Source organism: Ambystoma mexicanum, chromosome 6q (genome assembly GCF_040938575.1).
Source record: "Ambystoma mexicanum isolate Mex_15411 chromosome 6q, UKY_AmexF1_1, whole genome shotgun sequence".
NCBI lineage: Eukaryota > Metazoa > Chordata > Amphibia > Caudata > Ambystomatidae > Ambystoma > Ambystoma mexicanum.
The window spans coordinates 1,288,291,713-1,288,316,735 of NC_090937.1; the positions used below are offsets into that span (position 1 = coordinate 1,288,291,713).

The window sequence follows — 25,023 nt, forward strand, 5'->3', positions numbered from 1 at the left end:
TATATTATGTCCCTCTGCATTAAAACCCAGTGCCATGAAGCAGCAGTGGAAACCAAAGCCCAATCCTATCTCACCATTTCAAAAGAATGCTGGAGCAGTAAACTCAAGGTACTATGAAGCAAAAATCATATTGCTTTTGTTCCGTCTAGACGGCATTGGCATCCCATAAAATGGAGCTCATGGATGAGCAGGAGTCATTGTCATTGCCAAAGAGATCGCTGTTGACCAGTGTGCCATCAACAGGATTTGGATCATCAACTTGGCTGTCACTGTTTTATAAGGTTGCTGTCTGATTTGACAGGATCTTTATTGTCGATGGGGACACAATCATCAAATTTGTGAATGGAGCAGACTTATCCACTGTCAACGGAAAAAGCATCGACAGAGTCATGGACTGTGTGGTCTTCGTTGATGAGTGCTTCATGGATGAAGAGCTTGCTGTGGATGCTGGTGTCCCCTCATCCAGCCAAGCCACTAACCTTCTGTGGTGTTCCTTCAAGGTTTTATTTGAAAATGAGTGGCAGATGGAACACACGTTAACGTCATGGTATGCATATAGGCAGTACAGGCATTCCTCATGATTTTCACCAATGTATTTGTTTATTGTTTAGGTGGCAGGTGAAACGTGCCTTGAATAGGCTTTTTCTAGCCTTGGAATTAGCCATTGTGGGTCAAGAAACCTTTCTACGCAGACCTCAACCCGGGGGAAACACAGGTCTTCCCTACAGGAGAAACCCCCAAAACTTTAGAAGGTCCTTCAAACCCAGGAAAAAATTACTTATCTGAGCTTTCCAGCGAGATGATCAGTAACCTGGAAATGTGGGGCAATTTTAGACAATCGTTGAATGAAAGTAGGGAATTTGAAGAGGGCTCCCCAACACTTGAACATGCAGTACGCATCTCAAGATCGTCTCTAGGGGTGGAGCTAGGGGAGACAATGGCTATTGTCTAATGGGTAAGATGACTGAAAATGACTATGAGAATATTAAAGTGACTGCTGTTTTTCCAATTAAAATGATAACTGTTCTAATGTTACATAGTATGCCCAGCCTGGTGAGGGGTAATATTCGAACAGTATGTGAATCTATGAACGCTGAAGAAGACATTCTCCCTTTGCAAACTTCATGAACTTGCAATGTTCTGTCCTGATGAGGATGTGGTAGGTGTCCTGCAGATCGCGAGATGCCAAACTGTCTTATCTTTTTATTCTTCATGATGAAGATTTAGACATGACACGTCCTGAATGGGATTTTTATCCCTGATTCATTGGGGATCATGTCGTATTGGGAATACATTTCCTGACCTCTTTGGTGTTGCTGTAAACTCCTTGATAGCAGTTTCTGCATCTCTAGGGGGAATGTGAAGGGTACACTCTGGTGACATGGAGAAGACATTGGAGGAGTGGGTGTGAGCCTATTAGAGTAGCCCCTTCTTATCATGTGCCTGGGCCACTAGTTCTTTGTAATCTCTGGCTGCTGCTGGAAATGCTGGTTTAGCTGCCCCCATATTGGTGAGGAAAAGTAGTCTATGCTATAGCAATAGATTTGTTCTTCATCCCAAGACACATTTTCTTTGCAATATTGTAAAATTTTGATTTACCGGGCTGTCTGGATTTGTATGCCAAAACAATCTGTGAAAAATGAGACAAAGGCAGATGAGGATTTTCTGCCATTGAAATTGAGGATAGGGATCTGATGATCTGCAAGTCAGACTTTCATTGCTGCAGTATTTTGCCTGTGTTTGGAGAGAAATAACATCTTCCCATCAATGGGGAGCTCGAGGACCTTCTCCAGAACACCAGAGAACATTTTAACAACAGAGAAAATGGCTCTGGTACCAGTGAATCAGGCCGTGTATGCTTGGAGTTGTGATTCCTATTGATGCTACCCCAGTTGCGGTCAGCAGCAGGAGGAAGAATCCCTTGAAGCGGGGACAAGAGAAATCTTATGTTGCCAGAGCCTCTGGTAACAAGGTCCACATTTATGGAAAGAGCGGAGTTCAACCTTCAAAGGATAGACTCCAGGTATTAAGCCCTGATCCACCCCAGCGTCTTTGTGACATGTGCAGAGAAAAGTCAAGGTAGTACTGCCACTGTTAGGTATGGTGATAAACGTGTCTTGCACTAAAGGAGTTTCTGCGACCCAAGCACTTGGTGAGGGTAACACTGAATACATTGTTAAGCCCAGAGGTTACATGGGTGCTGGAAATCTTCAGCGGACACCCTTTAAATGATCTGGGGGTTAACCTCCTTCCTGGTACCAATGGCACCTTCCCCCAACCACAATGAAGCCTGCATGGACACTCCATAACATATGTTAGCCTGAAGGCAGCAGGACTGGACGTCTGGACCCCTTCAGTTGGATTGTTATATGTTGGAAGAGATTCCAGATGGACCTCAGTGTTTCTAGAGCAAGAAGTGTAGCATTGTACAAGATGCAGGTTCCCAAGTCACCTCACTAAGGCCTTGTGAGGATGGTCTGCTCAAAAGGGGAGTGTGCATTGCATGCACGCATTACACCCTGTGAAATATATATTGCTCCCCTGGTGGTAAGATGTAATTTGGCAAAAACATTAATAACAATTATTTTCCTAAAAACCCAATGACATTTTTTTAAACAATGCAAGAAAACAAAAGACAATACCTATTTGTCAAAAGTAGTCACAGAGCAGGACCGAAATCAGGTAGATAAAAATCACACCCAAAGGGTTGGAGAGAGCCGATCCCTGACTCGACCACTAGGTGGAAAAACAGGAACTGGTGGTTGAGAGACTTTGCACGTTTACGTAGGGAAGTGCAAGTACTTAGATGCATAATGGAGGGTTTGCATGCTGAGGTTCTTTATTCTAAATACTGTTTAATGCTTTATGTACTATCTGAAGAACAGTTTTCCAACCCAGCTTTCTGCAGGGACATTCCTTTGCCAATAGGCTGGGAAAAAAAGGGAAAGCCTATTGGGCATTAAAATGCCTATACGCAACTACCCTACTGCCAGCCACCAGATTGTGGAGCAACTTACATAATATACAGTTAATTGTCAAACATGACATAAGGTAATGTTAGATATGTGGGAATGGTATTCACAATTAACCATGATGACCCCCATTAAATTCAAGTGAATTGCAGTGCACCCGCTAGAAACAACATTAATACATGAACAAATATGAAGTTACAGAGTGTATAGACCGGTTCGACTCCTAAATCAAATAGTATCTATCTGTGCAATACTGCACTTCTGCTCCCACCCCCGTGACAATGTGTATGTTGTGGTTTACACGTGCATTGTTGGTGCCCTGCTACTTCAAAGATACAGCAATGCATTTGTTTTTTTCTGTTTCCTTCTCGGAGACAGCGGAGGTGGCAGGGGCACAGTCGGGTGTGAATGGATTTTGTGATTTTATCCCCTGCATGCCAGAAATATGGAAACGGGAGGAGAAGGGACCTTATTGCCAGACTGCATGGCAACGAGAAGACCATTGTAGAATTACACACATGGCACTGTAGCGACCTCTCGAGACGCGCGCCACTGCATAGTTTCGCGAGACTTCCCGCATGACTCGGCGAGAGACGCAAAAAGTACGAGATGCGATTCTGAAGGCGCCAGAGCTTTGGAGCAGGTCGCGCTCCCGGCGCTCCTCCTTACAAACGACTCAAGACTGCTACAGCATTACAGAGCAGCACAGGACACCTCTGTCCAGCATTCCTTACCTCCCTTGCTCATGAACAATTAAGGAACTCTGTTCAGTGTTAACTGCATGTTGTTACCACAACTAAAAAAGTTGTCAACTTCAACCCCTTTATTTTACTACAGGCACTCTCAGCGTCGGCCAAAGGCAGCAGATTTGTACAATTATCAGAACATGACAGCACGGACACATGTGCCAAAACAGCATTTGTCCATTGCATGAAATATGCAGAGGGAAAAAGGGATTCAGCAAGAATGTGATGAGCGAACGCACCAAGTGATATAGGCTCCTCCTTCGGACTACAAGGCCATTAGCACGCAGAATTACTAACAATATAGGTTTTAGATTAATAGTGGATAAAATAAATGGACAAGTGCTGGTTAAGTAAGTGAAGTTTTATTTCGTAACATTTAAATAACAAAGTTGCCTTTATAAGGTAAGAATATTCATTGAAAACCTAGTTGAACTGCTACATGCTTTAGATGTTATGTAAAAGGGAATGGTTTCTCTATGGACATGAAAGCAGTTTTCAGCTTTCAACTTGGTGCTTTAAATTGGATGTAGTCCATCACGTTTAAGGTGCAGTGAAAACAAGATTATTGGAACATAGCTTGCCAGGAAATTGCATTCCTCTTTTTTGAATACATTCTATTGTTTGCTTTTGAAGTACGAATGTTGGAATGCAGCCAATACCAATAGGTGCTGATTGCATCCCAAGCATCCTAATTAGCTGGGAGGAGGTCAATACTAACCTAAATGTGCTAATATTTATTTTGAGCAGCTAAATCCTCTTTCGAGTAAAGTATTCCTGACAGTGAAAATACAAGGCATACACATCGGAAAAAACAATTATAGGCGGGGAAACATTACTTTGGGGGTTCCGAGTGACATTCTACATGTATGCTATATAACGGTCCCATACATGTCCATAATACACAACACGAGAGTCCAAAAATCAAAACCACCCGCAATAACTTCCAATGTAGGTCAAGACAAAGGGGCTGATGCATGGAATTATTTGCGCCAAAAAACGGGGATTTACGCCCCATTATGCCCGCAAATCCCAGTTTAACAAATGGGGATTTGCGGGCAGAATGGCGCACAAATCTCCGTTTTTCGGCGCAAATAATTCCATGAATCAGCCCCCAAATGTTTTCATTAATGGAACACTTTTATTGTTAATATTTATTAAGAGAACAGTTTTGGTTATCGGAGCTTTTGAATGTGAACAGTGGTTTAGGAACTGTTATTTATATTTTTAATACTGACTGTTCAGTTGGAGTCTGAGCAGATAATGTAGTGGCATTGATGAAGAATACTTGTTTTTAGTTAACTGTGCATTGGAGATGTTGTTGGTGCCACCTTTATTGATTCGCGCTGGGCTGCTGCAGTTGATGCTTGTGGCAGATATTGGGGAATCTACTTGGGTTTACTTTATTATCATACATGATTGTCTGGCTCAGTCATACGTCTTGAGTTTGTTCCAGTTCGGGATTTTCTTTTACATTCCATGTGTTGTACAGAACTGTAGCATGTGCCATCTTCTGTTAGGTGTGTATATCCTCCCTATATTGGATTGTATAGAGGAAAATCTGTTGAACACTGTAGAAAGTATCGCATGCAATTGCTGTAGGATTGTCTAGTTCAATGGTTCCCGTTTCACATAGTAGATTTATGTCTTCACCTGTGAGAGCTTCAGCTTTTTTAAGGTCTGCTTCATTTACCTTGGCATATTAGCTATTTTTGTTTTGCAATCCTTGTTTGGATTGTGCTTTTAAAAGCGTTGTCTTTGTAAAGATTGTATGTGGGTAGCTGACATAAGAGAAGTGTCTCTCAAAGCTGCCTGGTATTCCTCCTATGGAGTTGCTTGGTTCATCGAGTTATTTTATGGTATGTAATTATGTTCGTTTTTTCTGATTCTTTTCCCAAGTATCTTTGAAATGTTTTGACATCTTATGAAGTTTTTTCTGAGATTTGTTGTAGCTATTCTGTGATAAACTGCTATCTTTATGAAGTATGTGGAAGATTCTGCATGGAAACAACATAGATACTTCTAGTCTGACAGAAAAATGTAACTCTCAAAGTAGAATCTAAGTTCTGACAGGGTTTCTTTATACACTGGATGGATTGGGCTTCCTTTGTTGCTGTGTGTTTCGTAAGGTCCTTTCATGGTATGTTCGAATCTTGAAGAAAATGATTGAGATTTTTTTAAAGAAGAGTTTGGGTTTCCTTTTATAGTGTCCAGCAAGTATGTTGTACTTTACAAACAGTTGGAACACATAGTTGGAAGCACAGCCCATTGAGGGTGGGTCTCTGTGTTAGACTGTGAAGAGGATGGCTTCAGTAATAAGCGTGTACGCTTTGGTCCTCTTTAATGGTCCTGGAGGAGAGCCTTGTGTGAAGTGTTTCCCCAGCGCTCATGACGTTTAATGTGATCGCTTTCCGCACTGAGCTGGGTTAGAAATGCTGGAGGCATAATGGCATATAAAACAGAACGTGCAAGTGGCATGTACAGGTTCTATCTGATAAACTCGCCTACAAAAATCCGGTGGCTGGAAAAGGCGTTTTTTTTTGCATGCACAGACGCACTTCATTGTGTATGATTATGGTTTTTAGACGCGTTAGTGGCCGTATAATGAGTTTATTATGGGCGTCTATGGGCCCATATAAAACTGCATTATACATCTGCATTAACATGACCTTTCGACCTAACTTTCTTTCTCATGGGCCTCTGTTAATTTTCTAAAGTGTCATTTCCGTTGTTTGAACGAGTAATTAAAAAACCTTGTACTTATGACTGTCAAACATTTCTAGAACTTTACTTCGGAGCGATTTTTGCCCTGAGCCAGAAAAAACACTTGCCAAGTTTTGATTTTAGGCAGAGCGGATTTTGAAATAATAATTCTGTTCCTGTTTGAACTTGGCACTAGTGACTCCCTTGCGAGCATATAATCATTCATAATGTAAACTCCATTTCATAGCATCTGCTGTTATACTACCGCTTTGCGATGTCACAGATTCACAAAATGGAGGCTAGGCATGGTCTACAATGAAGGGAAAATGTGTGACATCCATCAGATCAAAAAGGCACATCTAAAGCCATTGGCATAAAAGGGATAACTAGTATAGCCATTTCTAAAGGCAAAGGTGCAAGTACATAGAAAGGGCCAGAGCTCAAACGGGAGACTCGCTTGAAAGAAGAATCGGATTTTCTCGGTTTCAGAAAATGCACCTCTGCAAATGTTGCAGCATGGTCTCTCCGACAGGGGCGCTGGGCGGTCGCACAGAAGCAGAACCCACCAAAAGGCATGCCACCGGAACAGGGCAAAGACATGACCAACGCAAAACACAGCCCCAGTTCTGTGCTTGTGAAAGGCCTATATGCACAGCATGAAAAAGCATGTCAGGAACCTTACTGACAAACGAAACTCTGCAATCCTATCAGTGACACAGCCAATGTGACCAATTTGAGTAGGAAATGTGTGTTTATGGCTATGAATGAATTCAAAGAGACCTGTGGAATGATGTTGTGATTGGATAGGAGGATCAGAATTCAAGACAGCAAGCATTGCATGAGTGGGACTAAACTTCAAACAAATAACCACTCCCCCCCATGCTCCAATGAGCTTAGAGATATTCCAAATGTCTTCATGTAGCGGTGTGGTACCTCAAGCGTTTAAATTGCATATGTTAGTACAATCCTTAAGAAGCCTCAGGAGACTGAATGACATCTCCCATTTGTGGCCTTGTTTTCAGCCTGTTGTTCCTTGCTAAACCTTTGGAATAAGTCTGATTTTAATTGTACACTAATCCTGTAGTATTTGCCAACGGGTTCCAACACCGTTAGTCATGCTTTCTTATTCACCCATATCCACGAAATCGTAAAAGGTCAAGCACCCAGCTGGACAGAGCCCTTACATGGGATTTTCAGATCAATGGGAAACCCTCATTTCACCTCTCAAGACTCAAGCTGTGTCCATTTGTTGCATTCCAGTTCCAAAGGGGTGACACTACTTCCCTTTCTTTTCTGGACACAGTTCACACACTGCCCATATCAAACCGATTTACACCTTTGGCGTAAAAGTCTACAACTGTCTAGACGAAGTCAGCTTCTTTTTTAATGTTCACTTGGTTCAAATGTGGGTAATATTGAGAGTAATAAGTGATACCTATTATCAAGTGCTCTGAAACTGGACATTTGAGTAGGAGTTGCTATATAAAACACCAACTATTATTATTACCACATCATCAAGTGGCTTCTTTCCATGAGGGATTGGCAGAAACACCCTGAGGATGCACCTAGCGGAGATGGAGATGGTGTTGCAGCGTGTCCTGCCACGCTCTTGGTCCCTTCAGGCAGGCCCAGATCACTGGGGTTGCTGTCACAAGCCTAAATCTAAGGTAAACAAATCCACAGCTCTAATTATTATAGATATTTCACTGACTTCTCTGGTTTCAGCACAGAGAAAAATGTCTTCAATTACATTACAGGGCTGTAGTTATGGTTAAGTTGCTCAACCCATAGGAAGAGCACTTTTTGGGCAGCTTAGAACTTTGCCCCCCACACCCAGGAACAATCCTCACGAAACTCTGCAGAGGAAGTATATGGCCTCGTCAGATTTATCCTGCGAAGTATGGTGAGGTATCATCAAGGGGGGGGCAAAGTTATAGAGGGGGGGCAAAATGTGTGGTTTATCCCATAGATGCAATGGAAAAGAAATGTGCTCATGCCTACAGCCCAAACCGCTGGACGGATTTTGACCAAATTTGCAGCAGGAGCGGTGGCTTGGTGATATCTGGGTTCGGTCCGTGAACTCACTTCCCTGTTTGGTCCACAGACTTGCCTCCGATTGGCTCAGAGGCTGACGTGAGGTCATCGGACGTGCCCGCTCATTGGATGGTAAAAAGCGTGAGGTGCGTAACATTTTTGGAAACACCCGCCATGTTGCGTTCGCAGAGAGCACCCGTTGTCTGCAATCATTGTGGTAAAAATATTTTAAAAAACACAACATTGCTCTTGTCAAACTTATCAAACCATCTCTAGGGAGGTGAGGGCTCATGACGATGGGATGGGATATGGCCTTCAAAAGGCAAAAAACTGGCGTATTTCTTCTACTATATCCACAAAAAGTCCAGATGAGTCCTGTGATTTCTGCAAACCTCTTATACATTCAGGGGCATCTATACTTATTTGTGCATTATAGGGTTGTTGAAAAGCAGTTTTTGGATGGCTTATAACTTTGGCTCACTAAATGAAACTGCATGAAATTCTGGAATTTCATTCTAGATCTGATTCTGAATGGCTTTTGAAAGTGTGGTGCTGTTTTGTCAAGAGGGAACACAATTAGAGGGGCGTCCCAAAATATTGAAAAGGCTTATTAATGTGGTGCCAATGGGCACACAAGTTTGCAAAAAGATTTTAAATCTAGATATACATGTGTTTGCACAGTTTGGTGGGATTTTGTCAGGAGGGGGAAAACTTACAAAGGCGTCTCAATATATTGTAATAGCTTATAAATGTGGTGCCATTTGATGAATCTGCACAAAAGTTTGCAAAATGAATTAAATCTAGATAAACATGTTTTAGCAATGTTTGGTGGAGTTTTGTTAAGAGGGTGCTAAATTAGAGGGGGGTATCAACATTTTTAGATGGCTTATAACTTTGTTGCTGTTTGACAAATGTAGAGAAATGTTTTCAGGAAGATTAGAGGCCCAACCTTGAATGTTTGTGCAAGGTCTGAATGGATTTTGTCAAGTGGGTGCTATGTTATGTGATTATTGCATGTACATATATGTTGATACTTTTGAATAAATAAAACATTGTCAGATGTCCATCAAATTCATGTAAGGAGCAAATGGCAAGGACCTAAAAGCATGGTTTTGAAAATGTGTCATTGTTTTATTTTTTGACAAGTGTCATAATGTAGGTACAAAAAATAGTGATTTACCTTTGGTGACTGAGGTATAGCCTGTTGGCATGGGCAGTGGGCTGATTGTCTGGTCATGGCATAAGGTCATAACCCTTGACAATCTGGCTACTGGCCATGACCACGAGGGACGACCAATGGGGATAAAGTGGCCATGTCCACCAGGGACCAGCTATGGGGTAAAGTCTTTTGAAATTGGGATAGATTTGGAAGGGAAAGAAAAATGTGCTTGTGGTAATATGGTCAAAGGGTTCTCTTTTCACCTTCTGCAGGCCGCCATGGAAAGGGAAGAGGGGCTATGTATGCATCCCCACCTTCCCTTTCCATGGTGGACATCTTGGAAAAGGATTTTCTCTCCTACAGCGGGACACCGAGTGTTATCGCTTTGGCATCCCGGGTTGGTAATGGCATTCATCCCCCATTGCAAGGGCTGGAATGGAGGGTTAATAGTCCAGAGCCCTCTTTATCCGCCCTTGCTTCAATTGGGCCGTTAACTTGGGCTGGTGGCCCATTATCCCTGTTTCAGTCCCTAGAACGGGGGATGAACGCCACATTATTCCCATTAGCATAACAAAAAATGCTAATGGAAATGTTAGAAAATCTTATTGAGTCCATGTACTTTAAATGTAAAGTACATTGATTCTATAAGATTTTTTATTCTATTTTCTAACTCTAAACAATATTTTATTGCAGGAGAGGTTAGAACGTAAGGTGGGGAAGGAAATGAGGGAAGAGGCACCAAGCACTAATATGGAGGGGCAGGTAGACAGGGGAAGATGTTGCGCATGTGTTACATCTAAGGTAGGGGGGGCAGTATTTCTCATGCTCCTTGATTACAGCTACAAAAGCACTTCTGAATTGCTCCCCCCTGCAGAGTGGTGTGTTGCAGTATATACAGAGGACTGTTGTCTTCGAGAGATATGGATCAACAACCTCTTATAATGCTTGCAAGGTAGCTGGTGGAATTTTGTGTCCCACAGATGTAGGCTGTGCGGTCAAAGTATTGGTTGAGGAAGATGAGGTGGAGGAAGACAGCCTCCTACTTGCTAAGAAAGAAACAGCCTTTCTGCAAGCATTGCAGTGGTTGGAATGGGTGTGGTGGCGCATGTTGGTGGTCCCGTAGGAGTACTGTCCAGGTAGTCCATGACTGAATACTCACTGCACTTCACTTTGGTAGCTTTAGACTTTGGCATATTCCCAACAGTGGTAAAGAACTGCCACACCCATGATTCTCTTGTGGTGCAAGGGGTAGGCATTTCCTCTACCTTATCTTGATTGTCTTTGTAAGTACTGTGCTTTTTATGATGTGTAGGTCCTCCAGCTGGTGGTGGTTCTTGGGGAGGAGGGATGGCTTTAGCTGATGCCATTTTTAAGATAAATAGCAGTTTTGCTAATATTCTTCCAAGTATGTGCTCTGTACTACATTGTTAATGGATAATGAGTAGGAATAGGTGTAGGAGCTGTAGAAGGGGAAAGTTTTGAGCTTGAGAGTTCCCAGATCAGTAGAAAGTGCAGTTCCAAACTGTCCACAAAGCACGGACCCGATCGCAAAGTGGGTACACATTCGCCAACACATCATCTTGCAATGCGCTAGTGCGCAGCCACGTGACACTGTCCGGAAAGTCTGTGATGACGTTGGACGTTCGCGGATGTTGTCATACACTAAAACAGTGGAAAATGTTTCAAACATTTCAAAAAGTGTATACACGTGTAAATATGATATTAGAAGGTGGGAAATGGCACAGTTTTAAGGTAAAACCTTGTAAATTGGACTAAAATGTTGCTATATATGATGTTAGTAAATTGTTGGAGATTAGCATGCACTTGTAAGAACCCATGAAATTCACTGAAAAAACGTTGTTAAAGGGACGTTATGGTTACAAGTAAAAACCGAAAAACCTCATAAATTTGTCAGTTATGGTAAGATAAGCAACCATGATTCGCACAGCCACTGTGCACTGCTAAGACTAACACCCAGGACATCAAATTTGACATCACAAATGTCATTGATGACATCACTGATGACATCACATATTAAATTAATTTTGATGAAAAGTCCTTACAAGTGGTTGTGTTTATAATGTTGGTAACAAGATGTCAGGGGTAATCAGGAGAGCTATCATGAACTACTTAATCTATTAAAGAATGTACTCATCTAAACAAAACATTATATTGAAGTGTTGTTGTTAATACATGGACCCAACCATATATAAACATAGGCAATGGCTGCAGCATATACCATAGAAGTACAATATTTATAATCTTGTAATTTTGGATAGTAAAATAATTAGATTTTTGATTAACGTTATACATGTAATAATTAGCTAACAATTCAAAACTTACTATGCACTTGTGCTAGTACAAACAATCCATATGAAGACCTACAATGCATACAAATCAGAGGCACATACAGGGAAACTAAAGTAAGGAAGAAAGCAACAGCATCACCAGAAAATGTTAACATTGAAATTCATCTTCATGTACACAAATGAATTGTGTGTTTGAGGCCTGCTTATTGCCCCATGTATGTGCACCATGAGCTGACACCAAACCCTAAGGAAAGTAATTTAAGAACATAGGGTTAACGTCTGGATATATAGCACCATTTTAATTTTAATATTCTGACTGTCCGTGAACAAAACCACCTGGCCTAGATATGTTAGTGAACAAAAACAAGTGTCCTAGATATGTGATGTGATCAGAGATGTCATCGGGGGGATAGCTTAGGGGCAAGGTGCTCGCCTTGGAAGCAAGATGACATGGAGCACCACAGGTCCGATCCCCGGGTCCATGCTTTTAAACCTCTTGTTATTAAGTGCGTTATAAATAACCTATCATATCATATCTTTGATGTCCTGGGTGTTAGTCTTAGCAGTGCACAGTGGCGGCACGAGTTGTGGCTGCTTAGCATACCATAACTGGGGAATTTGAGGTTTTTTGGTTTTACTTTTAGCCATCTTTAACAAAGTTTTTCATTGAATATAGATTTCCCTTTGCCAGTCCAGGCTGTGATAGCCTTGTTTGTACCGCATTTGGACTAAGTGAACAGTGAATGTATGGGTCAGACAAAATATTTAATGGGCCGCCTACAGCGAGTGCAAATATTCAGCAACACATTTTCTGCAGTGGTTAACACAACATGACTACATCTCCCCAGCTATGCAATCGCTGCACTGCTTCCCTGTTGGCCCTCATTCAGAGTTAAGGTTTATCTGCATGGTTCAATGGGCATTTGAAGGACAGTGTGCCAAATTACTTGTAGAGAAATTCCAATGGTAGAACTCTAAGAGCCACTTGCAATTGTCTTCTTTATGGCTCCTCTACGTATCCTTGGTAAACCAGGATTTGTTCACTCCATATTAGTAAAAGTTGGTAGATGTGAAAAAGTCATTGAGCCTCTCATGTAATCAGGTACTTTATTCACCACAGAGCAGAGACCATGCACAACAATGCTTTATGTAGATCAGTGATCACATTGTGTCGAAATAACATACACAGTGTACATTAGACAGCATGTACTACACCACCAATATGTCGAGAAAAATCGCTAGATGTTAAGTCCTTGGAGTAAATAAAAGGAAAAAGTTGCTTACTGATTTTATTTTACAGAAAAAATCCTTCCCTATTTGGCTCTTCCTCTCCTACCATGTTTTATGGTGGCTGCTTTCCTGGATTCCTTTAATGTTTACACCAGCAACAGGAGCCAGGGGCCTCTGTTCTTATGTGGTGTGCGCCACCACATTCATCGCAGGAGGGGCCTGCACCATTCCACATACAGTTTAGATTTTGCTCTCTCATTTCACTTCAGCCTCACACTGCAGTAAGGCTATTTCTGCACACTGTCTTCTATAATCTCCCTGCTTTTTTTGGGTGTATGTAGTGAACACAATACTATGCATATGTCGAAGCAAAGGCTGTGCTACAATGGCTGGTATTGAGAGGATTTATCAAGAGAGTAGGTGGAGAGTCAGTAGAGGGATTGCTGGAAGTTTATACTAAAGCAATTGTACCATGTATATTATATGGTGTACATGATATGGTTTAGAAACTCTTACTGACAACCACGTGGGCTGGCTAGATAAATTAGAGAGAAAAATACTTAGGCCGGTTTAGGGCTTACCAACAAATGCATCTGTGGCTGCCATGAGAATGGAATTAGGCACCACTTGCTTATAGACTACTAAGAAACTATTTTGTAGTACATTATTTATACAAATACACCAATCCAGTGTCTCAATGGATAAATCTGATACAATTACAGTGTCTAATGGACACATACACTACCGAAGGGTTAACAAAGCCCATCTTGAATTGGCAGGTTTGGTTTGGTGCAGACGTTCCAACACCAACAATGGGCACCAGGCTCCAATAAGTCAGTCGTCCACGTAATGAAAGTCTTGAATACTCCCCCTCCTGAGATGAGAGTCCTCCATAGCTACCAGTTTTGAGATGATCCTTGGTGCTAAAACATGGCCCAATGAAAACCTATAATGGGAAACCCCCCCACTCTAAACCACAGATACCCTGTGTGCTTCTTGCAAATAAGCACACAGAAGGCCTCCTGAAGGTCCAGAGACACATCTAGTCAGAGATCAAGTGCGTTAAGGATGTGCACCAGGGTGACCAATTTGAACTTGTCCTTGAGCAGGCACAAATTCAAAAGCCACTGATCCATGATGGGATGCCGGCCCCGCTGTCTTGTTTTTGGGAAACAGAAAGTACAGAGTGCCACCCCAGGACATTAAGGGAGTTGTTTGGGTATGTGAAGACCATATCTCTGTGATATGACCCTGCAAGGACTAAGCATCGGAAGTGGTGAGGTGCCATTCCTTGACGAACAGGGACAATCTCCGGTGGACACACTCTAAATTAAAGTGGTTTAGGACCAGGACAGCTGAGGGGATAGCTGCCCCTGCCATGCTGAGGGAAGCGCCAGTGACCATATTTAACTGAGCGTGCTTGAACCCTACTGTGGTGGCTGAACGAGGGTAAGGGCTGAAAAGAATGGCCCCTTGACATGAAGATGAAAGGAAGTTGGAAAGTCAAACATGGTGAATTAGCAATGGCCTTGGAGGTCTTAAACTGCTCCATGGACTCATCAACCTTTTCACTGCCAAACGCTGTGTCGAGCAATTGTGTTTTGATATCTGGGATGAAACGCAAAATCCTCAACCTGGCTATTCGGTAATAGTTCCAGTACATATCACCCAGTTCCAGTGCATATCACGCAGTCCACCCCTTCAGACTAGACTGAAGTACCTTGTGTGCTGCTTTCTTCCCATCCTCCACCCATGCAAACTCATTCTTCTTCTTCTCTGTAGGAAAATACGCCAGCTTGGAGATCATAGTCCATATAAGGTTGTGTACTTTCCCGGAGCACAAGTGGCATTGACAGCCCTCAGGGCCAAGCTTCACAAGGGGCCAACCTTGCAGTCTGAAGCATCCAACTTCTTGCTCTCCCTGGCATCCATTAAACCAGACATCATCAGCAACGTCAAGACCCTGCTGTAAACTCTCTTGAGTCAAAGTTGGTAATTGGCTTCCATGCAGGAAGGTGGAACCAAGCCGCATAGGAGTGCATGCAGTAGAGTGCACAAGAGATACCTCTGACGACTTCAGCAAGCACAGTGGGTCCTGGCTCCACCAACTGACAGCAAGACTGAAGCACTGGTGCGAAGATCTTGGCCAAGATATTTAGCATCTTAATCTTGACACTTTTCCACTGTATCAGAGTGAAAGCCTTAGTGGAGAAAGAAACCCTAAGGTACATCTAATGCACCATCAGTGATCCAGGATTGCGACTGCCTTCTTTGCTTCCTTATAGAGGATGAATAAGAGGGTCATGTGGAGCCCCTTGGAAAGAAACCTCTTCCTATTCTTCTTCTTCTTGTCCCTAGCTGGCAGGACCTTAACTTTCTGGACAACATTAAGGAATCAGCCCCTTTTTGATGAAACACCCAACCCTGATGACTTCACTGGTGTCTTTTGTGGGCCTTTGCAGTGTTAAATCAAGACTTTGTTGCCATGGTCCTAGAAGAGAAAATGGCCTTGGGATCTATGAACTGGCAGGATCAGCGCTCCTCATTGTTTTGAATTTCCCCATGGTCCTCAAGACATATCTTGTGGTGATGCAACACTGACATTTTCCTACTGCAGACCGAGCAGCGTTTGAAGCTTGAGGCCGTTAGGTTATGGGGCATGACACAGTCAAATTAGCTGAAGCCAAACTAGTAACATCCCACGCAGTGTAGTGAGAGTGATCATGGGGCACGTCTGGCGCCTATGTACTGACCCTGTGCGTGATGAGGGATGTGCATCTGAGCAGAGCTGATGCAGAACCCTGCTGTGTCCCCTGGTGGCTGAAAAGGTTTCAATGGACAGCTGGTGTTGGAAAAGACAGATCTAAGGTGGCAGGAAGGCATCCGTTAGAAATGACAAACTCCATTCACCAGTCTGCCAATTCATCCTTCTGTCCATCGATGCATACATGAATCAAATGGTTGTTATGACCATCCTTTCTTCCTACTCCTGCACAATCCTTTAATTATGTCTTGTCTTTACTCCTACTACCTTTCCCCACTTCACCCACTTCACCCCTTTCATCTTTCCCCTCTTTATTCCTTCAGTCCTTACCTAATTATTTCCTTCAACCTCTATCTCCTATCTGTGTTCTCTCTCCCTGGGTTGTGTAGTAACCCTTCTTTCCCTCTTGAGTCCCTGCAGGCAATCTCCCAGGTGATCAACTGTAGTGGTAGAAGCAATCAATGGACCTGCTTGCTGCCTACCTGTAACCCCTGGAACCTGAGTGAGAGAACCTTTAGAAGTGGACCTTAGCAGGCTAATGTGAGACCATGGAACAACTGCAGAGCTGGGGGATATGTCACTGCCCCTTCAATCTACAGTATACATGAACACCGTCATTCTCTCAAAATTAATTTTGAAATTACCAAGAACATGCTGCTTTCATAAGGCATTAAGAGTTCTAGAAAACACATTAATTTGACAGTCCAAAAAAGGTTGTATTCAATGATAATCACAAAGTTCATTACTGTTGGAACAAGAGAGTGCCAAGTGCAAAGATTGCGGATAGCTGGAACTGAGCTTTTAGAGGTTTTTCATCATCTAAGATTTACTGTGGTATTCTATTTTCTGGTTGCTGCAACACCCATCCATAAGAGGTAATACGTGATATGCACAAAGTATTATAGTAAGAAGATGTAAATAATCAAAAAATGAAATGGATAGAGTGGCCTTGTTGCACACCCTATAAAATGAGTGAATATTCAGAATTGAAAAGGAGAATAGCATCTATTTTGGTCCTCTTGGTAAGAAGTAAGCAGATGCAGGCAGATGCCAGACCCTCAATGTCAAATGAAAGTAGGAGATTAAGAAGTAGTAGGTTCTTGGCGGTATCAATTATACTGATATATGTAACAAGAATAAGGCCACAGCATCACTGCTAAAATTCTTCATTCAAAGTTTATACAAAGGCGAGTGCCCCTTCCAGGTCTACAGCCTGCCAATAAAAAGATCAATATTCTAGGTCTTTACATAGTGTCCTCAAGGCTTGATAGGAAATCAGATTTGTGGACTAGTCAAAATTGCATTGATTAGCAGCTTCCACTGATGGCTTTTTTATTAGTGGTACTGCAACAGCAGCTGTTTGTGAGCCTCGGGGGGGGGGGGAAAGAGCTGTGTGCAAAGGGAAAAGATGTGCAATGGCATGGTATTATAGAATGAGAATAACGTTGTAGAAATTGGTTTCAGTATAAAATTTAAAATATTCTGGAGCAACACAGTCATCAGGGAACACGCAATATTTGATTTGTGAGATTGCTGCTTTCATATAATTCTACACTGTTAATTCAGAAAACTATAAAATATTTAGAGATAGAAATGCTCAGAAAGTAAGGCGAGACCAAAGAAAAGACATCTACTGACCTTTTTCCACTTCATTTTGATTAGCAGCTTGCAAGAGACAAGGATAGAAGAGACAACAGACTTTGTTTTACATTTGAATACCAGAGAAGAGGACATTTTGCCAGAGGAAAACCAAGAAGCCACAATTACAAGAGAAAATTAAACAGTTCTTTAACTATACGTTAGGCGACAACAATGTATAACTCAGGAGAGAACAGTGTGTTATAATATGAAGTACACCATAAGAGCTGAATAATTCATACAAGATGATATCCTTCCAATCCAACAGCAGTGATGTCACTTCTAATTCCATGGTTTGTGGCGTCATCCATTGAAAACTAGAATATCACAAGAAGTAGCATTCACTCGCATCTTTACTTTGGCTGCATCCTCATTCAGCAGGAATTCAGCTCAGGAGAGCATGAATTGTTCCCACATGTGACCACAGATCTTAAAACAGTACAGGCACCAGCTTTGACAGTGAATTACACTAAACTGATGAAGACATTTGTTTGCTGAAATGTATAGAGTGTATTTTGTTTTGTTCTATTTCCACTGTACAAATTCACAATGTGTTTTAAAGGTTGGCCCTATTAAACCTACTAATAGAAGCTGCCCATAATTCACACACAGCTTAAGGAAGATAGGACAAATAAATAGAACATGGCACATGACCTACGTTATTTGTCAAAAATCTGAAACCAATTAGCCTCCTATAAATAGAGAATTTCCATAGATAACATATAAATACACTACAATACCAATCAATAACTTGTTTCATCCTAGAAGACAGTCACCACTATAGCTGTTTCATTTAGCAAAATCATGCATAATACCATGACAGAATGGCTTACTATTAAAATGTACAAAGAAAATGAAGTTTAGAACTCACTTTTCACCCGTACATAAATTACTCAAAACTCAAGTTTCTAGTCACAAACTCTGTCCTTTACCTCCAAACTTATCTCCCTAAAAATTGCTCACTAATATTAACTCCTCTAATTCTCAGTATCATGTCCCCACAATTGATCTTACCTGCCAGAAACTCAATTCAAACCTCTTCTTGCATTTCCTGCTGTGGCTAATCAAATACAATTATTGATCAATTCCTTGTGACAGCAAGGATTTATTCCTACATTGTAAAAAACAGTCATGATCTCTGCACTGCTGAAAAAGCCCTAGTTAGATTCAGCAAGGCCAAGCAATGCTTACCTTTACAAATGTACTCTTTCTCCATAAACTGAATCAAAAGTTAGTTATCAGACAACCACAATTAGAATTTAGATATCACAACTATCTTATCACCGTGCATGCAGTTTTCTGGCCAGGCAGTGGGTCCAAATAGATTCTTTTCACAGCTTCAGACAATCTCATGCTACCAGTAGATCAATATAATAGGGGACGTTTGGTGCACTTGGACCTCTCTTTGGTACCTTTGATTCCGTAAATCATGATATTCTGCTATCACACCCTCAGAAATGTGGGATATCAGGAACTGCTATGGACTGGTTTGATAGTTTATCATGGACAGAATGTACTGTTAGCCTAAAAACGTTTTATTATATCCCTGTGTAATTAAATTAGGAGTACACTTTGGCTTGAATGTATACCTATTCTATTGAACCCCTTCACTGTCCTTAGGACAGATATACATGGCTTCACCATTGACATCAATCTGTCCTTCCACAAACACATAGCCAAGAAGGCCCAAACAGCCTGCCTCAAACCCTTCATCACGCCAGAGGACTTCCGGACCGTAGTGCAGGCCCTTGAGGTCTCACAACTCGATCCGGGAACTGCTCTCCTGACACTGCTCCCATCTGCTATCTTGGCTCCCCAAAAAGTAGTCCACCCCGCTGCAGCACGTTTTATGAGTGCATGGAAATCAGCCGAATTACCCCCATATGTAAAGTGCAGGCTAAAATGTGGCAGTGCTGTCTTCATATACGAAGTACATACTCACAAGCTTTGGAAATGTCTGTTAATGCCCCCTACACATTGTATAATCGCCTTGTGCAAAGTACAAATGCTACCTCAAATGCCCAAGCACCGTCATTTAATGACAGCAAATGCTTCATATACTTGCTAAGCTCACCATGAGCGAGGTACAGACTGACCTGTGCAGATGCTGCAATGATATGCTATGCCAAGTGCAGTCCATAATGCTACATAAATGACAAACAATGTTGGTTAATGTTTGGTACAGTTGTCATTAAATACACAGCTTCACATGTTCAGTTGCTGCAATCATATGTGAAGTGCAGATTCAATTGCCCTCTAATGCCATTCAATGTTAGATAATGCTTCATTATAACATCAGGATGTGATTTAGCTCTTCAACCGGGACCTCCTGCTCTTAAGCAATACAATAATATATTGTATTACAAAATTCACTGGCACTGAAGTTATCAACTTCACCAGGATGAAGGTCTGAGATGGCAGAGCCTACTTTGGAACTTGTGAACTGCAGGCTGGCCCTACATTAGATGTGACTGTTTGCCTTGTTGGCCAATATACCCCAACAACATGCATTGTACAGTCACTGAAAGTAAGACCTCACATATACAGTTGCTACAGAACTATCATATGCCAAGTTCCGCCTCAAATGCTCCATACTAATGATAGCAAAATAGGACATCCTGTGCACATATGCTGTCTGTAAATATGTATACATTGTTTGTTGTAGGCTGCTTAAACTGTTTAATATTTCAAATGAAATGGAGTGGTTCAACAGTGACCTTGTCACAATGAAAAAAAAATCATCCTCTAAATATTCATCATGTAAATAAAGGCAGGAGTAGAGGGAACATAAAGGTGAGCAGCCCAGGTCAGACCTGGTAAGGCGGGGGCTTGGCCAGCACTAGGAGGACTCCTTGGAAATCAAACATACATACAGTGTGTGATACATTCCTTAAACCTCAGAAATGTTCCAGCCTTACCGTGATGTTTATCTTCCGAGCATTTGGAGACAAAGGTGACAGCTGAGCCCAATAACTGTGTCCTTACCCAGCTTCATGCTTCAGAGCCAATTCTCTGACCACATGAGAGCCTTGTGTGCCTACTGTTCCCTGGACACCCTGGCACAGGCAATGCAGGGGTACCAAAGAAGAGGATAGGAGTAGCAGCTTCTGCCCTTAGCTACCCACAATGATGTGCCTGCTTGTTTCATCATCATAGCTTTTTTACAGCCGACAACACTAACTTTACTCATTCATGCACCTATGTTGGGGGGTGGGTGGGTGGAGAACCACCGTTTCAATGTTGGTGTCTTTCACTTAAATAATACTTGAAATCAGATGTGTTCATCCTGTTGGTTTAACTTATTAACTAGGTGGTTGCTGCTATGACAAACTCATTTGGGTGAGAATTCCATCTCGTTCAATTATGTTAACAGTGTGTTCTTTATTAGTTCCCCTTTGATTTATATATGGTTCAGGTGATCTATGAATGTTTTACACTGTCCACATTTGTCACTCGGGGTTATTCTCGTTTCCCGTTTGATGTATATAGGTTGATTAATTCTGTATGCACAAATGGTTGATTTGAAGGTCAGAAGTTGTGACGGTGAATGCATTTCTAATAGCTAAGTACATCAATTTTCATTGTTATTAGATTCAGATATTAGAATCCAATAATTTTGTTTAAAGTGCTCCTTTTAAAAAAATAGTGGTGTATTATGATTAAAGAGTCAATTGAAAAATGTGAGGACAAAAAAAAAGTTATAGCATACCAATTGCATAATGACGAAAATGTTGTTGAATCCCATGCTACTTTTGTTTAAATAAATTAACAATTCACTTGGGCTTCCTTAATAATGACTCTTACTGAGGATGCAGAGAAAATTAACAGGGTCAGTCCACATCTTTCCTCCTCATATATTGTCACCAAGCCATGGCTGTAGAATACCAGACATCTCTTGTCATATGCGCAGGCATCCTTCAGAAAACTCCCTTGGTCCTTCCTCATGCTGTTCTTACCTGTGTATTCAGGTGGGCACAGGCAGGTGTAATTGTTGATCCCATCAACGCAGGTGGAGTTGTTTTCACAGTCATTGTCTTCACAGTCATCAATATTGACCTCACAGTTTTCTCCTTCAAAGCCATCTGCACACGTGCACCTTTAAATAGAAAAACATACACCATTGTCCATTGGGAATTGCAGTCAATAAAACTCTTGTGCACCATTAGAAATACTCTTGGGTGCCTGGGTGTTTTACAAAGAGTATGAGTTTGAGTATTGTTGTACTGAACGCATATGCTACAGTGGTAGTCTCAGGAAACACTGTCAAGGAGCAGAGTGCCTACAGGACTCGTGTGGAATATGTTCGGATGAAGGACACTCCCAAGGAGTCGCCTAAGCAGTGTCTATGAGCAAGTGGAATTATGTTCGGAGTTCCCAAACCACCAATCACCATTGAATAAACCATACAATCAGCTTACATTCATAAGGTGAAGGCTAAACCTACACAGTTGCAAGATCTTCAATCCTACCCTCCCATCACATCAAGGTTGGAGACATCCATGTGAAGTAAATGCTGAAATGATCTAGCTGTCATATAGCATGTGACTGTTAAACCACATGAATAAAAATCACACTGTTCACTTGCAACAAAAACGATTTTAGATTGCAATGCAATTTATGTTCCTAATTCTAATTAAATTAACAAATCTAATGGGTTCCATGTGTTAAAATCTCAGCAAAAATGGCTGTGGACACAAAATATTGCGGCAAAAAGGCTGTGGTTTTGCAGCCGCAATCCATGTAAAGGATGCGGGGGACACCCCTGCAACCCCCGAACCCCTTATACCATATAAGGGTAGCAGAGGACACCCCAGCAACCCCTGCTCCCCTTAAATGATGTAATGGGCTACACCTTTAACTGGTCAAATCACAGCATTGTTGCTGCTTTTCTTTTTTTTTTTACAGGTGACATTTTTGCCACAATTTCATCACTGCATACCATCTAATGCTGCCAGAGTAAGAGTCAAATTGTGCAGTTAGTCATTCTCACAACTTTAGAGTGCAGGTAGCTGCATTTAGTGTGGAACCTTGTATACCTGTGCTAGGGGTGGCAAGATAAAGTCTTACATATTAAAAGAGGTGCTGTACACTTGGCAGGACAAGTGGTACTGATAAAGGGCAGCTGTATATCCTTCGTACACATTGCTGATACTCTTTCCCTTGCAGGCCCCCTGAAGGGCATCTAGTATCAAACCCAATAAAAGGCTGCAGGCCTTCAGACAATGCAAGCCCCCCACCCCCCAAGGCAGCATATTCAATTGCAGCAACACTACATAGCTCCACCAACAATATGCAAACATGACTGAGATACTTGTCAGATGCAGGTTTGAAACGTGCACACTTCCACCCTGGCTTCCGGTTTCAAAGAGAACACCTTTAATTAATTTCTCACGAATATTCACTTCATATAAGTGGATAATCCTAAGCAACATTGATTTTATGAACTGATACACAGAACCGACATTGAATCCTGGCAATAGTCAGTACTGGGCTTTTTGATGTTCAACGTACAAAATAAACACATTCGAATAGAAAGGTCCCTAGATTCATTAGGAATAACAAGCCATTTCCTGTAGAGAATCGGAGATGTTTGAATTAAGCAATATGACCCGAGCGGCAGGGGCATTACCGCCTCAGGTAATGCCCCGGGCCCATAGTTATAGGCCCGAGCGAACGCGAGGGTCATATGGCTATTAGTACCGCTGCCCACATTATGTGCTTGACCGGGGCACTAAAAGCATTTTTTTCTGTCCCGAAACGCTGAAGGGGAAGAATAAAAATAATAAACATACCTGCGTCCCTGCTGGGGGACGATGGAAGCCTCCAGCCATGTGGAGGCGCGGAGCGGGGATGACCCGCTCCGAATCTCCACACTGCTGGAGCCTGCTATTGTGTGCAGGGACACAGGAGCAAAAAGGTAAGTGGGGTAGGGAGGAGGGAGGGAGGAAAGGAAAACAAATGAAAAAGCTTACCTGAGTCCCCGGCGGGGGTGAAGGCAGCCTCTCAGCTGTGGGGAGGCTCGGAGCGGGGATGGCCCCGCTCCGAGCCTCCTCATTGGCTGAGGAGCTGCCACGCCCCCGCCGAGAACAAGGAATCCCACTACATTTTCATGGAGGAGACACCCTGTATCAAGCCAGGCTTGCATGTCATGTCTCTGCCAGACCCGCTTGATTTCATGCCCACTTTGCCGCACACATAAAGCTCCATTGGGTGGGGCACTCCGCCGGTACATGTTCTGTAATGGCATAAACACTGCATACATTAGTGCACCCTTAGTTTGCATGGGATACACTACCAGGGATTTGTAGGAATTCCACAGCAGAATGTGCTGCCGGATAATCTTGGGAAACACTTTTGGTGTAACTGGAGGTTCAACTGCTGGATTTGCATCACCTAACGCAACAGCACACTTTATGTAATCCATCCCTTAGCGCTGAAAACAAACTATAACCACTTTTTGCGCTTTGCAAAATGGGGAACATGAGCAGATGTACCACTGATCACCAGGACTGCCATCCTGAGGCCACCATAAGCCCTATAAATCAAAAATTCTCATGCGCACGACTCTTCATGGGCTGTTAAATATTTCTGGTAGTAGGTTTTTTACACGTCTTTTAAACCCAGCATAACTTTGCTGGTGTTTGCTACCCATGCCCCAATGATCCAGCCACAAGGCTATCGGACTCTAATGCACTGATGATCCATAATAAAGGGGGTACCATTATGCAGTTTCCTGACGCCTTGTAAAATGTCTGTTTTGGCATGAAGAAGCCATGTATAAAATAACACTGTCCTGTAAGACAAAGATCATTTATTTTCTGGAGTTAAAGGCTTGCATTGGGCTAACTAACATACCCACAATGCTTTGCTCATATCACTCTGAACTGGAGGTGAACTGCAACTATAGCAACATGTATTAGACCCCCCCACCCAATCAGGCCGGAGCTCCCGCCGTCCACCTTCGTCTGTCTCTGCTTGTAAAGTTAATCTGCCTCCAAACATGAAGGAGGGCTAGTAGACACCATTACTTGCTTGTTGCAATCTGCTTGTCTCTCGCCGGGTACTAATACTTCTTCTTCGTGGGCTGAAATAGACTTTTTTATGTACAAACGGGATTTGTATTTTATTTATTTGTATAGCGCACCAGGCCCAAAGGCAACCAGGCGCATATCATCAAGTGGTACATGCAAGCATGACAGGGTTACAGTTACCAATTACAGTCAGACAATTAAATGAACAGAGGCAATAAGATACAAGAATAATGCAGGTTGGCAGGAGATAGAAGTCAGGCATACTGAGATGGCAGCGATCAGATGGACAGAGGAGACAGTTGGTTAGATGCAGTAGCTAGCCAGCGCTTAGCTTTCTGTTTGAATAAATTAAGTGAGGGTAAAGTTCTAGTGGTAAGTGGCAGTGTGTTCCAGAGTTTGGCAGCCAGGACTGGGAAGCTAGCGCCTCCGGTGGTCTGGAA

At 42.3% G+C, this 25,023-nt stretch overlaps 1 protein-coding gene across 10 annotated transcripts in view; it reads right to left on the reverse strand.

Moving 5' to 3' along the window:
- SLIT2 (slit guidance ligand 2) overlaps positions 1–25,023 on the reverse strand; it is a 715,126-nt gene that overhangs the window by 81,524 nt on the left and 608,579 nt on the right. For 7 of the 10 annotated variants that reach the window (XM_069631891.1, XM_069631897.1, XM_069631895.1 and 4 more), the window contains 2 exons: positions 21,509–21,648; positions 17,553–17,579 (listed from right to left, as the gene is read on the reverse strand). In XM_069631891.1, the coding sequence (XP_069487992.1) occupies positions 17,553–17,579; positions 21,509–21,648 (167 nt within the window). The remainder of the gene's footprint in view (positions 1–17,552; positions 17,580–21,508; positions 21,649–25,023) is intronic. The other 3 variants (XM_069631899.1, XM_069631898.1, XM_069631893.1) reach the window with 1 other exon arrangement.